Here is a 12,798-nt window from a genome sequence, read left to right as displayed (position 1 = left end):
CAGTGCAGCCTTGCCAGTGCAGCCATGTCAGTGCAGCCATGTCAGTGCAGCCTTGCTAGTGCAGCCATGTCAGTGCAGCCATGTCAGTGCAGCCTTCCCCAGTGTCCAGTCCAGCCTTGCCCCAGTGCAGTCTTGCTGAAGCCTGTGAGCTTCAAAATCGCCGACCGCGATTTGAAAATGGCGCCGCCGGCGCCGAAATACACAGAGCCGGTCCTCGGCTCTTCTCGGCGGCTCTCGTTTACTTTCGGTTCCACTCGGACGGTGAGCGGAGCTATCCGAAACTAGCCGAGTATACTCGGCTAGGCTCGGGCGGCGCTCGAGTGAAACCGAAAGCCGCCGAGAAGAGCCGAGGACCGGCACTGTGTATTTCGGCGCCGGCGGCGCCATTTTCAAATCGCGGTCAGCGATTTTTTAGTTCTGACAGGTCAGGATCGCAGGGGATCGGCGTATAACACGCACCCGCGATTTTCCCCTGATTTTAAGGGGAAAAAAGTGCGTGTTATACGCCGATAAATACGGTAAATGAAAAAGATCAAAAATCTGGAAAAACAATATTTTCTACTTTCTGTTATAAAACATATCCAATAAAAAAATAATACAATGATCAGTAATAATACTGTACATTGTCCCTGAACTAATGACACTGGCTGGGAAGAGGTTAACATCTAGGGGCAATCAAGAGGTTAATTGTGTACCTAACAAGTGTAATGTGTGTAATCTGTGCTGCTTCTACTAATAGATCCTGCTGTTTTTTTCTCCCTGCTGTGCTGTGAAGAAGGGGACATACCCCAAAAGCTTGTCCTGAAAAATTGTATGTTAGTGCAAATAAAAAAAAGTATCAAGGACAGTACTCAATTTTCTCTGTCACAATTGCATTAACACGGCTACAATCACATCAAGTATCACTGATCCCTTAAAGTGATAGTAAACCCTCTTATAATTTTCAGCCAAGGAAGCTGCCACTTTGGCCTCTGTTTAATCTGCAATTGCCATAATGCTGCACATGTGATCAGTAATGACTTCAGCCATTGGATGGTTTGACAGTTTGGTTGAGAACATAACCAATGTGACAGTTACCTTTCCCGGGACGTGCCGGAAATGTATCTGTTTTTTGAAACTGTTAAATAGATGGGTTTACTTCTGCTTTAACTTTTAGGCCCCTTTCACACTGGGGCGGCAGTAAAGCACCGGTATTTTTGGCGGCGCTTTACCTTCGTATTTGCGGAGGTATTCGGCCGCTAGCGGAGTGCTTTTAACCCCTGCTAGCGGCCGAAAAAGGGTTAAAACCTCCCGCAAAGCACTGCTGCAGCAGCGCTTTGCCGGTGGTATAGTCCGCGCTGCCCATTGATTTCAATGGGCAGGAGCGGTATACACACCGCTCCAAAGATGCTGTTAGCAAGACTTTTTTTACCGTCCTGCCAGTGAACCGCTCCATTGTGAAAGCCCTCGGGCTTTCACACTGAAAAGACAGGAGCGTCTCTTTCAGGGCGCTTTGCAGGCGCTATTTTTAGCGCTGTGGCGCCTGCAAAGCGCCCCAGTGTGAAAGGGCTCTCAGAGATTCAGTCTGGTTACAGAAACATGCAATTTTACACATACAAGTGTAAACAGGATTCGAAGGCCACCAAATGTCTATGGCTAGTCTTAAAGTAAAGTTCCAGGATAACCCTAGCCAATCTTAAAAATATCTCCCCAACACCTATACTTACTAACCTGTGTAAGTAAGATGTACTGTATATACTTACCTATTTTCAAGCAGGTACAGTCACATGACCAGCTTCCCTGTTCTCAGTCAGTGGCAGCTTCATGGGAGGGGAGGGCCGACAACAGATGAGCCTTTGAAGTCTATGGGTGGCGTTTCCACTTCAGACTTTACCAACCGTTATCAAGCGCTCTCTTCTCTGCAGCCTGCCACTGCCTGATGCAGGGGATCACATCATTGGATTGAAGCAGCCTAAAAATTAGTAAGTATACACATCTTTTATAGATGAGTTAACAAGCATAGATGTTAGGACGGGGGAGATAAGTCAGTGTTATCCCAGAAATGTACTTGTGCAATTTGACCTACAAGCTCAGCCTACAGTCAAAATTAGTAACAAACCCCTTGAGTTGCAGGTTAATGGAAAAGCCTGATTCTGTTGTACAGTAAGGAGTCATTGAAACCAATAAATATGATGAACTAACATTTCTACATAGTTACATAGTAGGTGAGGTTGAAAAAAGACACAAGTCCAACCTATACATTTTACCTCTATTTTAAAATTAGAAAATGGCCAATTTGCATTCCTGTGTCTTATGCACTGAAAATGTTTGCACATCTGGCCACCTTTTTTCACTATATCATGCCAATAGATATCATAGGAGAGCATGGTGGGGTGGAAGGAGACTTGCTGTATATTATATCATAGGAGGCAAATTTGCTCAGTTACATGAGGAGGAAAAAAGTAGTGGCCACAAGAGACCCATTAAAAAAAATATATCTTCCTTGCATTCCTAGCTGCTAGAGCTAGTCCCTTAGACTTTAGTAGGGCCGGGTTGTGGGCAATGAGAGTAAAAAAATGCCCCAGCATCATTGGAAGTAGACATTGTCCCAGACTTGGTGGTCAGTAGGAGGAGGAATAGTGCCCTGTCATTGGTATTAGTTGGAGGAATGGTGCCCCATCGTCGGTGTCAGTGGAGGAATAGTGCCCCATCGTTGGTGTTAGTGGATGAAATGGTGGCTCATTGTTGGTGATAATGGAAGGAATCCCCTCGTATCAGTGTAAGTAACAGAGCCTCATACCAGTGGTAGGAACAGTGCCTCAAGAGCCAGATAAAAGGCGTTCAAAGGGCTGCATCCGGCCCACAGGCCACACTTTGGAGACCACTGTGCTAGAGGTTTTTCACTCAAGGGGTTGTTTTTGTTTTAAATAATATCTATTTCTGAAACAGAATTTAGTTGTAGCACATGCTTAGTGGACTTACTTTTTAACTAGTTTATGAGATACAAATTACTTTTTTTGTTGACCTTAATTAACCCCTTTGTTACCAAAGTTTGTATAAGCTTACATTTACAAGTCAAATTTAGCAGTTACTGTAACTTTACTAATTCTATGATTAATTTAGCATTTTGAAATTCAGTCTGAGAACTAGGAAAATGCACTAGTGCACCTTCCTAGTTCCTGCTGCAGGGATAATAAGCGTTCTTATTATTAGCCCCGTGCATTGCATTAAAAAACACACTTGCCAAAGCTGTGATCTTTCATTATTTTCATCTCCTTTAAATCTACTAGTGGATTGGAATCAGTCACTTGGCCATCCCTTGAATGTGCAATATAGACATATGAATCAACACTAAAGACTTACTTGCTCTCCTGTGGCAACTCCGATTCCATATGGAGCTAAAGACTAATTAAGAAATAATAACATTATAAAATATGTTCATTTACTTTTGTTCACTTTCTTAAACATAATAAAGATTATTGAAAAAGGAAATATGTTAATTTACTGTATGTATTTTAATCAGCTAAGTATTATTTTACAGTGTGTTTATATATTAGTTAAATAATCTAATTTTGACATTTTAACATAGAGTAGATATTTGACAAGGATGTCATTTTAAGCCTAAAGTGTCTGTAAACCCTTACAAATACCCAGTGAAGTGACTGGTCTCAGGTGATATACAGAGATGAAACAAATCCTCCTACATAAGTTGTACCTGTTTATCTTCTGCCACCTCTTCTGTAGTTTATTCTAAGAACACACATATTAAATTATTTTCTTCAGCTCTCAGAACGGAGGGATCAGGTGTGCGTTTTACGCTCAGAATGCAGGGATCAGGAGTGCGTTTTACGCTCATAATGCAGGGCTCAGGAGTGCATTTTACGCTCACAATGCAGGGTTCAGGAGTGCATTTTACGCTCACAATGCAGGGTTCAGGAGTGCATTTTACGCTCACAATGCAGGGTTCAGGAGTGCATTTTACGCTCACAATGCAGGGTTCAGGAGTGCATTGCGCTCAGAATTCAGGGTTCAGGAGTGCCTTAGGCTCAGAATTCAGGGTTCGGGGGGGTGGGGGGTGATGTGATCGGTGGTAGAGGACACTTCTATGGGGGTGACCCTGCCCATAACAGTGTGCTCTGCCCCCTTCACATCACCTCACACCCCCAACCCCCCCACACACACAGTGGTGTCCTCTGTCCCCCTCCCCCTTTCCCCTATAGCAGTAACCTTTGCCCCCCCTTCCCTCCCATAGCAGTGTCTTACCTTTTTCCACAGTGGAGACCGAGAAGCAGCAGAGTTCTGGAGACAGGGCGGGAGCTGGCAGAGTCCATTTTCATATTAGCAAGCTGGTGATTGGCTGCTTAGGACCACCCTGTGACCTAGCAATCAATCCCCATTAACTTCATTTGGTCGGTTCCTCCCCCCACCCTCAGTCCTGAGCTGTACTTCCTCCCGGTCTCTGCTGTTCACTGATAACAGCAGTGGAGGAGGCTGGAGGGGGAGATAGAGAGAGAGAGGGACTGGGAAATAGAAAGCAGAGGAGGCGAGAGGGAGAGAAAGACCGGGATGGGATAGCGCGGTGGAGCCGACTGGGAGGAAAGGCAAGGTCTGGCACTTAGAAGGCAGGGGTCGGCGGCGCAAGAACCTGTTGGTGGTCCACCTGTCATCTGCAGGCGGTCGACAGGTGGACTGTGATCGACGGGTTGGCGACCCCTGCTGTACACTGTTTCAGGTGCAAATTTTTGTCTGAATTCGCACCTGAAACGGAGCCAAGGACGCACAGGACCCTTTTCCAGTACACTCCGCGGCCGACCCGGTGCTGTGTGAACCGGCTTCATTGAGATCCAGTCACAGTCTCCTGTGATGCAAATTGGATGCAGGGACACCCACATCCAATTCACATCGGTGTGAACCCAGCCTTAGGGAAAAACACACAAAGTTGGGGGTATGTGTCATCTATTGTGTGCTGGATGGGAGTGGGTGAGACTTCTCCCTCTAGCCCAGTGATGGCAAACCTTGGGACCCCACATGTTTTGGACCTACATTTCCCATGAGGCTCGTGCACTCTGCAGTGTAGTTGAGCATCATGGGAAATGTAGTTCCAAAACATCTGGGGCGCCAAGGTTCGCCATCACTGCTCTAGGCTGTTGCGTCAGCTTAGAGTGTTTTCAGTGACTCATGCAGATAGCAGAAGGATTAAAGATCAGAGAGGAACTGCACTTAGTGCTTTGAATTTAAGCTAGTACACACTGTAGAGAGATTTGTTCATTTTTCATGTCTGGGGTTTACAACCACTTTAAATGCCAGGAAATCTCAATGTGCCATGAGAAATTCCATAAAGGGCTATGTAAGCCTAAACATCCCCAGTGACCAATCAAACTGAAATGTTCAGGCTGCACATAATTTTATACAAAAATTCCAGTTCACTTCCCCAAATCATCAACCAAACCATGTGAAACTAGCTTTCTTAGCCCTCATACACACAGAGGTTTTTACAGCGGCGTTTTTGAGCTTTTTTTGCAGCTTAAAAACGCCACTCCATGGTATTTTATGGCTTCATACACACCATGGCGTTTTTGAGCTGTAACAGGCATTGGCGTTTTTAAGATCCATAAAAAACCCAGGACCAGTGCGTTCTGAGGCTCCAGCGCTAGAGCTGTAAAAATGCCAGATGCTGGTAAAAGGTTTTAAATGCCATTTAACGAGGCTTAACGCTGTATACACAAGCCTCGTGCGGCGTTTCTCTGCCTCTATTCAAAATCAATGGTTCCCTATGTTTTTTTTACATTTTGGTGGGGTTCCCCTTTAAGATTCTCAGCACATAAGTCGCACCGCAAGTCGGATCATCTTGATCCGACTTACATAGTTACTATGTAAGTCAACTGTATTCTCCGTATGGAGGAATTAACTGCAACTCTACACAATACGGAGGAACAATTCCGTAATAAGTGGAGGCCCTGGAGACATTTTATGTGCACCAACGCTTACCTACAAGAGATAGCCCACGTACACACCCAAGTTACATAACGTAACAATTCCTTACCTATCCTCTTGCTACGCTCACCTGTACATTGTATAAGAGTGGGAATAAATGCCTGTCTGCAGGGGGCGGTGTTGCTGCCTGGTTTCCCTTGCCCTCCCCTGCTTTTTCTCCTCTTCTCTTTACCTTTTTCTTTTTTCTGTCTCTCCACACCCCTGACCCTCGCTTCTCCCCCTTATATTTCTGCCTTTTCTCCTTCTACCTCGTTTATCCTCTGTACACTTTTGCTCGCTACCATAGCCGTAGAGACGGTGGTAATTCAATTATAGTGATCGTACATTACATGTCGAGCTGGAAATGCATGTCAACAATATATTCCATATTTTATTGGTTCAAAATCGTATAATAGTTTGATGCATATCCCTATTGTTTATGACCAGATTGTTAACTATACAGAAAGGCCCCTCTTTAGGCCACCTTGGTTTTCTTTTATGTAAATGATACAACATTGGCAAGAACATATCCACAATGTCCAAAAGTCTATGTTCGCTTGGTTTTATGTTTCTGTCTCATAAACTAGGATAGTCAAATGTACCTGTTAGTAAGAATAAGTGGTGACTTGTTCTGTTATTTGTAAATTTGCCGTACAATAACGAAATAAAGGAATTAAAAAAAAAAAAACATCAGAAGAAGAACAGAGGGAGAAGACCCGGCAAAAGAGCAAGAAGACAGCGGAGAGAGAAGAGAGAAGAAGAACTGGAGAGGGAAGAAGGACCAGCAGAGGGAGAAGACGTTGCCAGAAGAGGGAGAAGAGCCGGGGCTGCCTTAATAAAGTACTTTAAAAACATGTGTGTGTTTATTTTTGACACTTTTTTTAGATTCCGATAAGCCCCGCCCCCAGACCCCGACAACCAACAGCAATGGTTGTGGGGAAAAGGCCCTTGTCATCAACATGGGGACAAGGTACTTTGTTGAGGGCATGTGGCCTGGTATGGTCCAGGAGGGGGGGGGGGATCGCTCGTCTCCCCCTTTCCCGACTTGCCGGGCTGCATGCTCGTATAAGGGTCTGGTATGGATCTTGGGGGGACCCCTACGCCATTTTTTGGGGGGGTGGGTTTCCCCTTAAGAGCTATATCATTTTGGTGGGTTCCTCTTCAAGATTCTCAGCACATAAATCGCACCGCAAGTCGGATCATCTTGATCTGACTTCTGGTGCGACTACTATTCAAATCAATGGGCTCCCATAGGGAACATTGATTTTGAATAGAGGCAGAGAAACGCAGTTGAAAGCTAGCGCGGCTAAACGCGCATTGACGCCAATGTAAAACAAAGATAAAATCACGTTTTTAACGCCGCTTTTTGCTGACGTTGGTACTAGCTTTACAGCTCGTTTTTTAAAACGTCCGTGTGTATGAGTCACATTTCCACTCCTATCCCGACAGACATATCAGTGCTTAGGCCTGGTGACAGGACTTCCAAGCATCAAACACGACACTGTGTGCCTATTGTTTTTATAACTAGAAGGGAGGTTTTCCAGGATTTTGATGAAACTGGGGAGACAAACTGTAACAGTAAAAGGGGTGAGGTTATAGCACTTTTTCCTGTACTACAGAAGCCTTAGGCTAGGTTGCTGCACTACACTGCAAATGTATTTTTAAAGTTTTATCTTTTTCCCAAGCATTGAAATCATATATCCATAATGTTAGGTCGCTTCCAATAACTGGTGGTTTGAAACATATTCATCCAATATTTTTATTTGAAAAAAAAAATGTACCTTGGAGATTGTTGCATGGCCAAGTATATCATCTGGGGATGTGGGTTCCTCAATCCAGAGAGGTTTGAAAACAGCTAACTCTTTCACCCATGAAATGGATTCATTCACTTCCCACCTCTGGTTTGCATCAAGCATCTAAAAAATGTAATGCTTTCAATTCAGCATCAATTTTGATTTTTGGCATTTCTAGTTATGGAGTGGGTTTAGAATGGTTAAACAGAAACGAAACTTAATAAAATCGCAGGTAGAGATTTTTGGTAGAACATATGTTACAACTGTTTTACCCAACTCCTATCAAAATTTGGCATGCTGTTTACTGCCTGAGGCACAAAGACAAGCTCCTAGCTTACTCCTGGCATCCTGCACATGCAGGAGTTAGATCATTATTACCAGCCACCCAATGGCCAAAGAGGGAAGATGCCAGACCTGGAAGAAGACAGGGTGAAGAAGGCAGCAGCAGTGTTCGGACCGGCCATTGCTGAAGGGCACACTAGGGGGTGAGTCTGAGTCTTGCATAATATGCATACTTGGATATTATAGAAAACGCTATAGAGCATGCTGCACATTTAGTTCTGATTTAATTCAGCTAGGTGTGTCTTTCAACTACTCAATAGCCAATCATTTTGGATTCATAAGCTAACAACTTTCATATGTGGTCATCACTCATCTGATCTAATAAACTTACCCCCAAGATGTGACACTATAGTCTTCTAGAGAGAAACTTTTTAGCTCTGACTTTTTCACATAAGACATTCTGTATATAGAAGAAAGCAAGATGTTGGCAGGGGTGTGAGTTTAAGAATTCCTCTCTTGTATGACAAGGAGTTCTTAGACCACCAAATTGCCAACAAAAGTGATGCCTGGGTTAAACATTGGTGTACGAAGTAGGTAGCCTGTGCTCCCAGCCAGGGCAGGACTTAGGGTGGTGGGGGCCCCTGGGCTTGAGTCACTTTCGGGACCTACCTTCTATACATATGCACAGCTCTATAAAACAGAAATAGGACAAGGTGTGCCAGACTCAGTGCAGTATTAAAGAACTTCTGTTTAATTGGACAAGACAAAACAGCCAATTGGCTAATCACAAAAGTAGATAATATATAAGCGTATAAGTGGGGGATACTGTACTGGTATTCGTCCTGGGTCCACAATTAATAAAAGCAATAAAAATGGATAAAATGATAATTACCGTATTTATCGGCATATAACACGCACCCCAAGTTTAGGAGGGAATTTTAAGGAAAAAATTTTTAGGAGGGAAGTTTAAGGAAAAAAAACTTACATTTAAGTGCCCATCAATGCAGCCTTATCACTGTCCATCTGCAGCCTTGTCAGTGTCATTGCAGCCTTGTCAGTGTCAGTGTAGCCTTGCCCCAGTGTCATTTGCAGACTTGTCAGTGTAGCCTTGCTCCAGTGTCATTGCTGCCTTTCAGTTTAAAAATGGTGGCGCCGAGATACAGAGATACAGAGCCGGCTTTCAGCCGCTCTCAGGCGGCTTTCGACCATTCTCTGCAGCACTCGGTCGCTCTCATTCGCTATCGGCGGCTTTCGGAAGGGGCAGGGCCAGCGGGGTCCGCGGGGCCCCCTATTGGCCGGGGCCCATGGGCTTGAGCCCTGTCAAGCCCAATGGAACGTCCGGCCCTGCTCCCAGTACACATATTATCAACACTTCATTTTTTTTTTGTAATTGGAGTGTACCTTTGTGCAGCAGATTAACAATAGCATTTAGCTGATTTTATTTGTTGCCTGAAATCTCTTTCCAACTGTCCAAAATGCATGCTTGCATTGAGATAAGCGATTTCACTAAACTGAGAAGAATCTAAAAAAAAAAAAAAAACTTTGTCCCACTACATCTAGGGACCTATGAAATAGAGACCTTTTGAGATCATAAAACTCATGAGGGATTTCTAATGAATAAATGAAGCCTGTTCTGAGACAAATAGGTAGATTGCTATTGTTGGACTCCTTCTGAAGATGCTAGTTGCCAACTCTATCTGGCTTCAGACCTTCTGAGTCACTGACCTGCAAAAATTATGCAGCCAGAGAAGTCAACACTCCTTAACCTCATGTTTCTTCTTTGTTAGTAAGTCGTAAATTATTGAAGTGGTATGACAGCCAGGTAGACAGCATCTTCAGGAGGAGAAATAAGTAGCCATATATTTGAGTGAAAGTCAGTTTACCTTCAGTAGCAGAAAATTATATACTTCAATGACCAGTTCCAGGCATGCTATAAGGTGGTTTACAATATATGAGCATTATGTAGATGGTTAAAATATATTTTGGATTACTCACCAGTTTATTGTCAGGCCCAATCATATCTCTAATAAGTTTACACCTTCTAATGTCATCTTGTAAATCTGCCCCTACTTTCACTTTAAATCTAAAAAGAATAAAATGAATAATAAAGAACATAAATACAAAATTATTTTAGCAGATTTATATCAGTGTTGAAGCTACTTCTAAAACCTGCTGGCATCAGAACCTAATGTTACATATCCAGACAAAAAGGACAACCATATACTCAGAATATACATGTATTTCTGATATGTTTTCCTGTCAGCACTGGTTGTATCTCAACTTAAACAGGAATGACAAAAAATAACTTCACCTCAACTGGAAGTAGAGGTAATTCACAGAGATTAAACAACATTTTTAGTATAGAGTGGAAAGGGTGGGAACTTTTTAGGGTTTTATTGCTGGCGGTGTCAGTATTAGGACAAAGTAATTATAACCTGACAGAGGTTTAACTCTTTTGTAATCTATCCAAACCCAAAAAAAAAAGATATTGGCTGGAGTTGGAATTAAAATTGGATATGAACTGATATACTACATAAATATAAAATACTAACATTCTACAGTGGATTGAAAAAGTATTTATACCCCATTGGAATTTTCCACATTTTTTCATGTTACAACCAAAAACGTAAATGTATTTTATTGGGATTTTATGTGATAGACCAACACAAAGTGGCACAAAATTCTGAAGTGGAAGGAAAATTATAAATAGTTTTCAACATTATTTACAAATCAATATCTGAAAAGTGTGGCGCGCATTTGTACTCGGCCCCCTTTACTCTGATACCCCTTACTAAAATCTAGTCGAACCAATTGCCTTTAGAAGTCACCTAATTAGTAAATAGAGTCCACCTGTGTGTAATTTAATCTCAGTATAAATACAGTAGTTCTGTGAAGCCCGCAGAGGTTTGTTAGGGAACATTAGTAAACAAACAGCATCATGGAGGCCAAGGAACACACCAGACAGGTCAGGGATAAAGTTGTGAAGAAGTTTAAAGCAGGGTTAGGTTATAAAAAATATCCCAAGCTTTGAACATCTCACAGGGCGCTGTTCAATCCATCATCCGAAAATGGAAAGAGTATGGCACAACTGCAAACCTACCAAGACATGGCACGTCCACCTAAACTGACAGACCGGGCAAGGAGAGCATTAATCAGAAAAGTAGTCAAGTGGCCCATGGTAACTCTGGAGGAGCTGCAGCGATCCACAGCTCAGGTGGGAGAATCTGTCCACAGGACAACTATTAGTTGTGCACTCCACAAATCCGACCTTTATGGAAGAGTGGCAAGAAGAAAGCAATTGTTAAAAGAATGCCATAAGAAGTCCCATTTGCAGTTTGTGAGAAGCCATGTGGGGGACACAGCAAACATGTGGAAGAAGGTGCTCTGGTCAGATGAGATCAAAATTGATCTTTTTGGCCTAAAAGCAAAAGGCTATGGGTGGCGGAAAACAATACTGCTCATCACCCTGAACACATTATCCCCACCATGAAACATGGTGGGGGCAGCATCATGTTGTGGAATGCTTTTCTTCAGCAGGGACAGGGAAGCTGGTCAGAGATGAGAATCTGTGGCAAGCCTTGAAAATTGCTGTTCACAGATGCTCTCCATCCAATCTGACAAAGCTTGAGCTATTTTGCAAAGAAGAATGGGCAAAAATTTCACTCTCTAGATGTGCAAAGCTGGTAGAGACATCCCCAAAAATACTTGCAGCTGTAACTGCAGCAAAAGGTGGTTCTACAATGTATTGACTCAGGGGGGCTGAATACAAATGCACGCCACACTTTTCAGATATTTTTTTTTTTTTAAATTTGAAAACCATTTATCATTTTCCTTCCACTTTGTTTTGGTCTAGCACAGTGGTCTCCAAACTGTGGCCCGGGGGCCGGATTTAGCCCTTTTCTTGCCTTCATCAGGCCCTTGGGACAGCATTCCTCCCACCCAAAGCACTATTCCTTCTATACCAACAATGGGGCATAATTCCTGTTACTGATGCCAACAATAGGGCACAATTCCTATCACTGGCCCCAACAATGGGACACTCTTCCTCCCACTGACACAAATGATGGGACACTATTCCTCCCACTGATGCCAACAACGGGGCACAATTCCTCCTATTGACACCAATGATGGGGCACTATTCCTTCCCCTGATGCCAACAATGAGGCACTATTCCGGAAGACACTAATGATGGGGAACAATTTCTTCCCCTAATACTAACAATGGGGCAATATTCCCACTGGCCAAAGGCTGGCCCCCTCAAAGTCTGAAGGACAGTAAACTGGCCCTTTATTCATAAAGTTTGAAGACCCCTGGTCTAGCACGTAAACTCCCAATAAAATACATTTACGTTTTTGGTTGTAACTTGACAAAATGTGGAAAATTTCAAGGGATGCTTTTTCAAGGCACTGTACATACACAAACTCCCAAAATGTTTAACATTATCTACAATATACAAATATAGAAAATAAAATATTTTCAAAAAATACCTTGTCCACCCTTCCTTCAGTGCATCTGTACACAACTGGAATATAACAGCAAATATTATAATTAAACCTATACAACCAGTGCTTTCAAACAAAAAAGAAACAATGTCCTATAATAAAGATAAAAACATTTATATATAATGTACCAGCATTTTTATTTTATCTGGCAAACAGGATACCTCAGGGCCGGATTAAGAACATCATGGGCCTGGTGCTGAGGATTTTGGTGGGGCTTTTTATAATATACATAAATAAATAAAAATGCAAATAATTTTTTGTTATAACAA

At 42.9% G+C, this 12,798-nt stretch overlaps 1 protein-coding gene across 1 annotated transcript in view; it reads right to left on the bottom strand.

Moving 5' to 3' along the window:
• Positions 1-12,798, bottom strand: part of ENOSF1 (enolase superfamily member 1) — a 95,202-nt gene that overhangs the window by 19,738 nt on the left and 62,666 nt on the right. Inside the window, exons 9-12 of the mRNA XM_073631436.1 lie at positions 12,515-12,549; positions 10,023-10,110; positions 7,734-7,868; positions 3,343-3,384 (exon numbers count right to left, since the gene is read on the bottom strand). Coding sequence (XP_073487537.1) covers positions 3,343-3,384; positions 7,734-7,868; positions 10,023-10,110; positions 12,515-12,549 — 300 coding nt within the window. The remainder of the gene's footprint in view (positions 1-3,342; positions 3,385-7,733; positions 7,869-10,022; positions 10,111-12,514; positions 12,550-12,798) is intronic.

Source organism: Aquarana catesbeiana, linkage group LG05 (genome assembly GCF_042186555.1).
Source record: "Aquarana catesbeiana isolate 2022-GZ linkage group LG05, ASM4218655v1, whole genome shotgun sequence".
Taxonomy (NCBI): Eukaryota; Metazoa; Chordata; class Amphibia; order Anura; family Ranidae; genus Aquarana; species Aquarana catesbeiana.
Note: the sequence above shows the minus strand (reverse complement) of the source record. Positions and strands in the feature narration are given on the sequence as shown.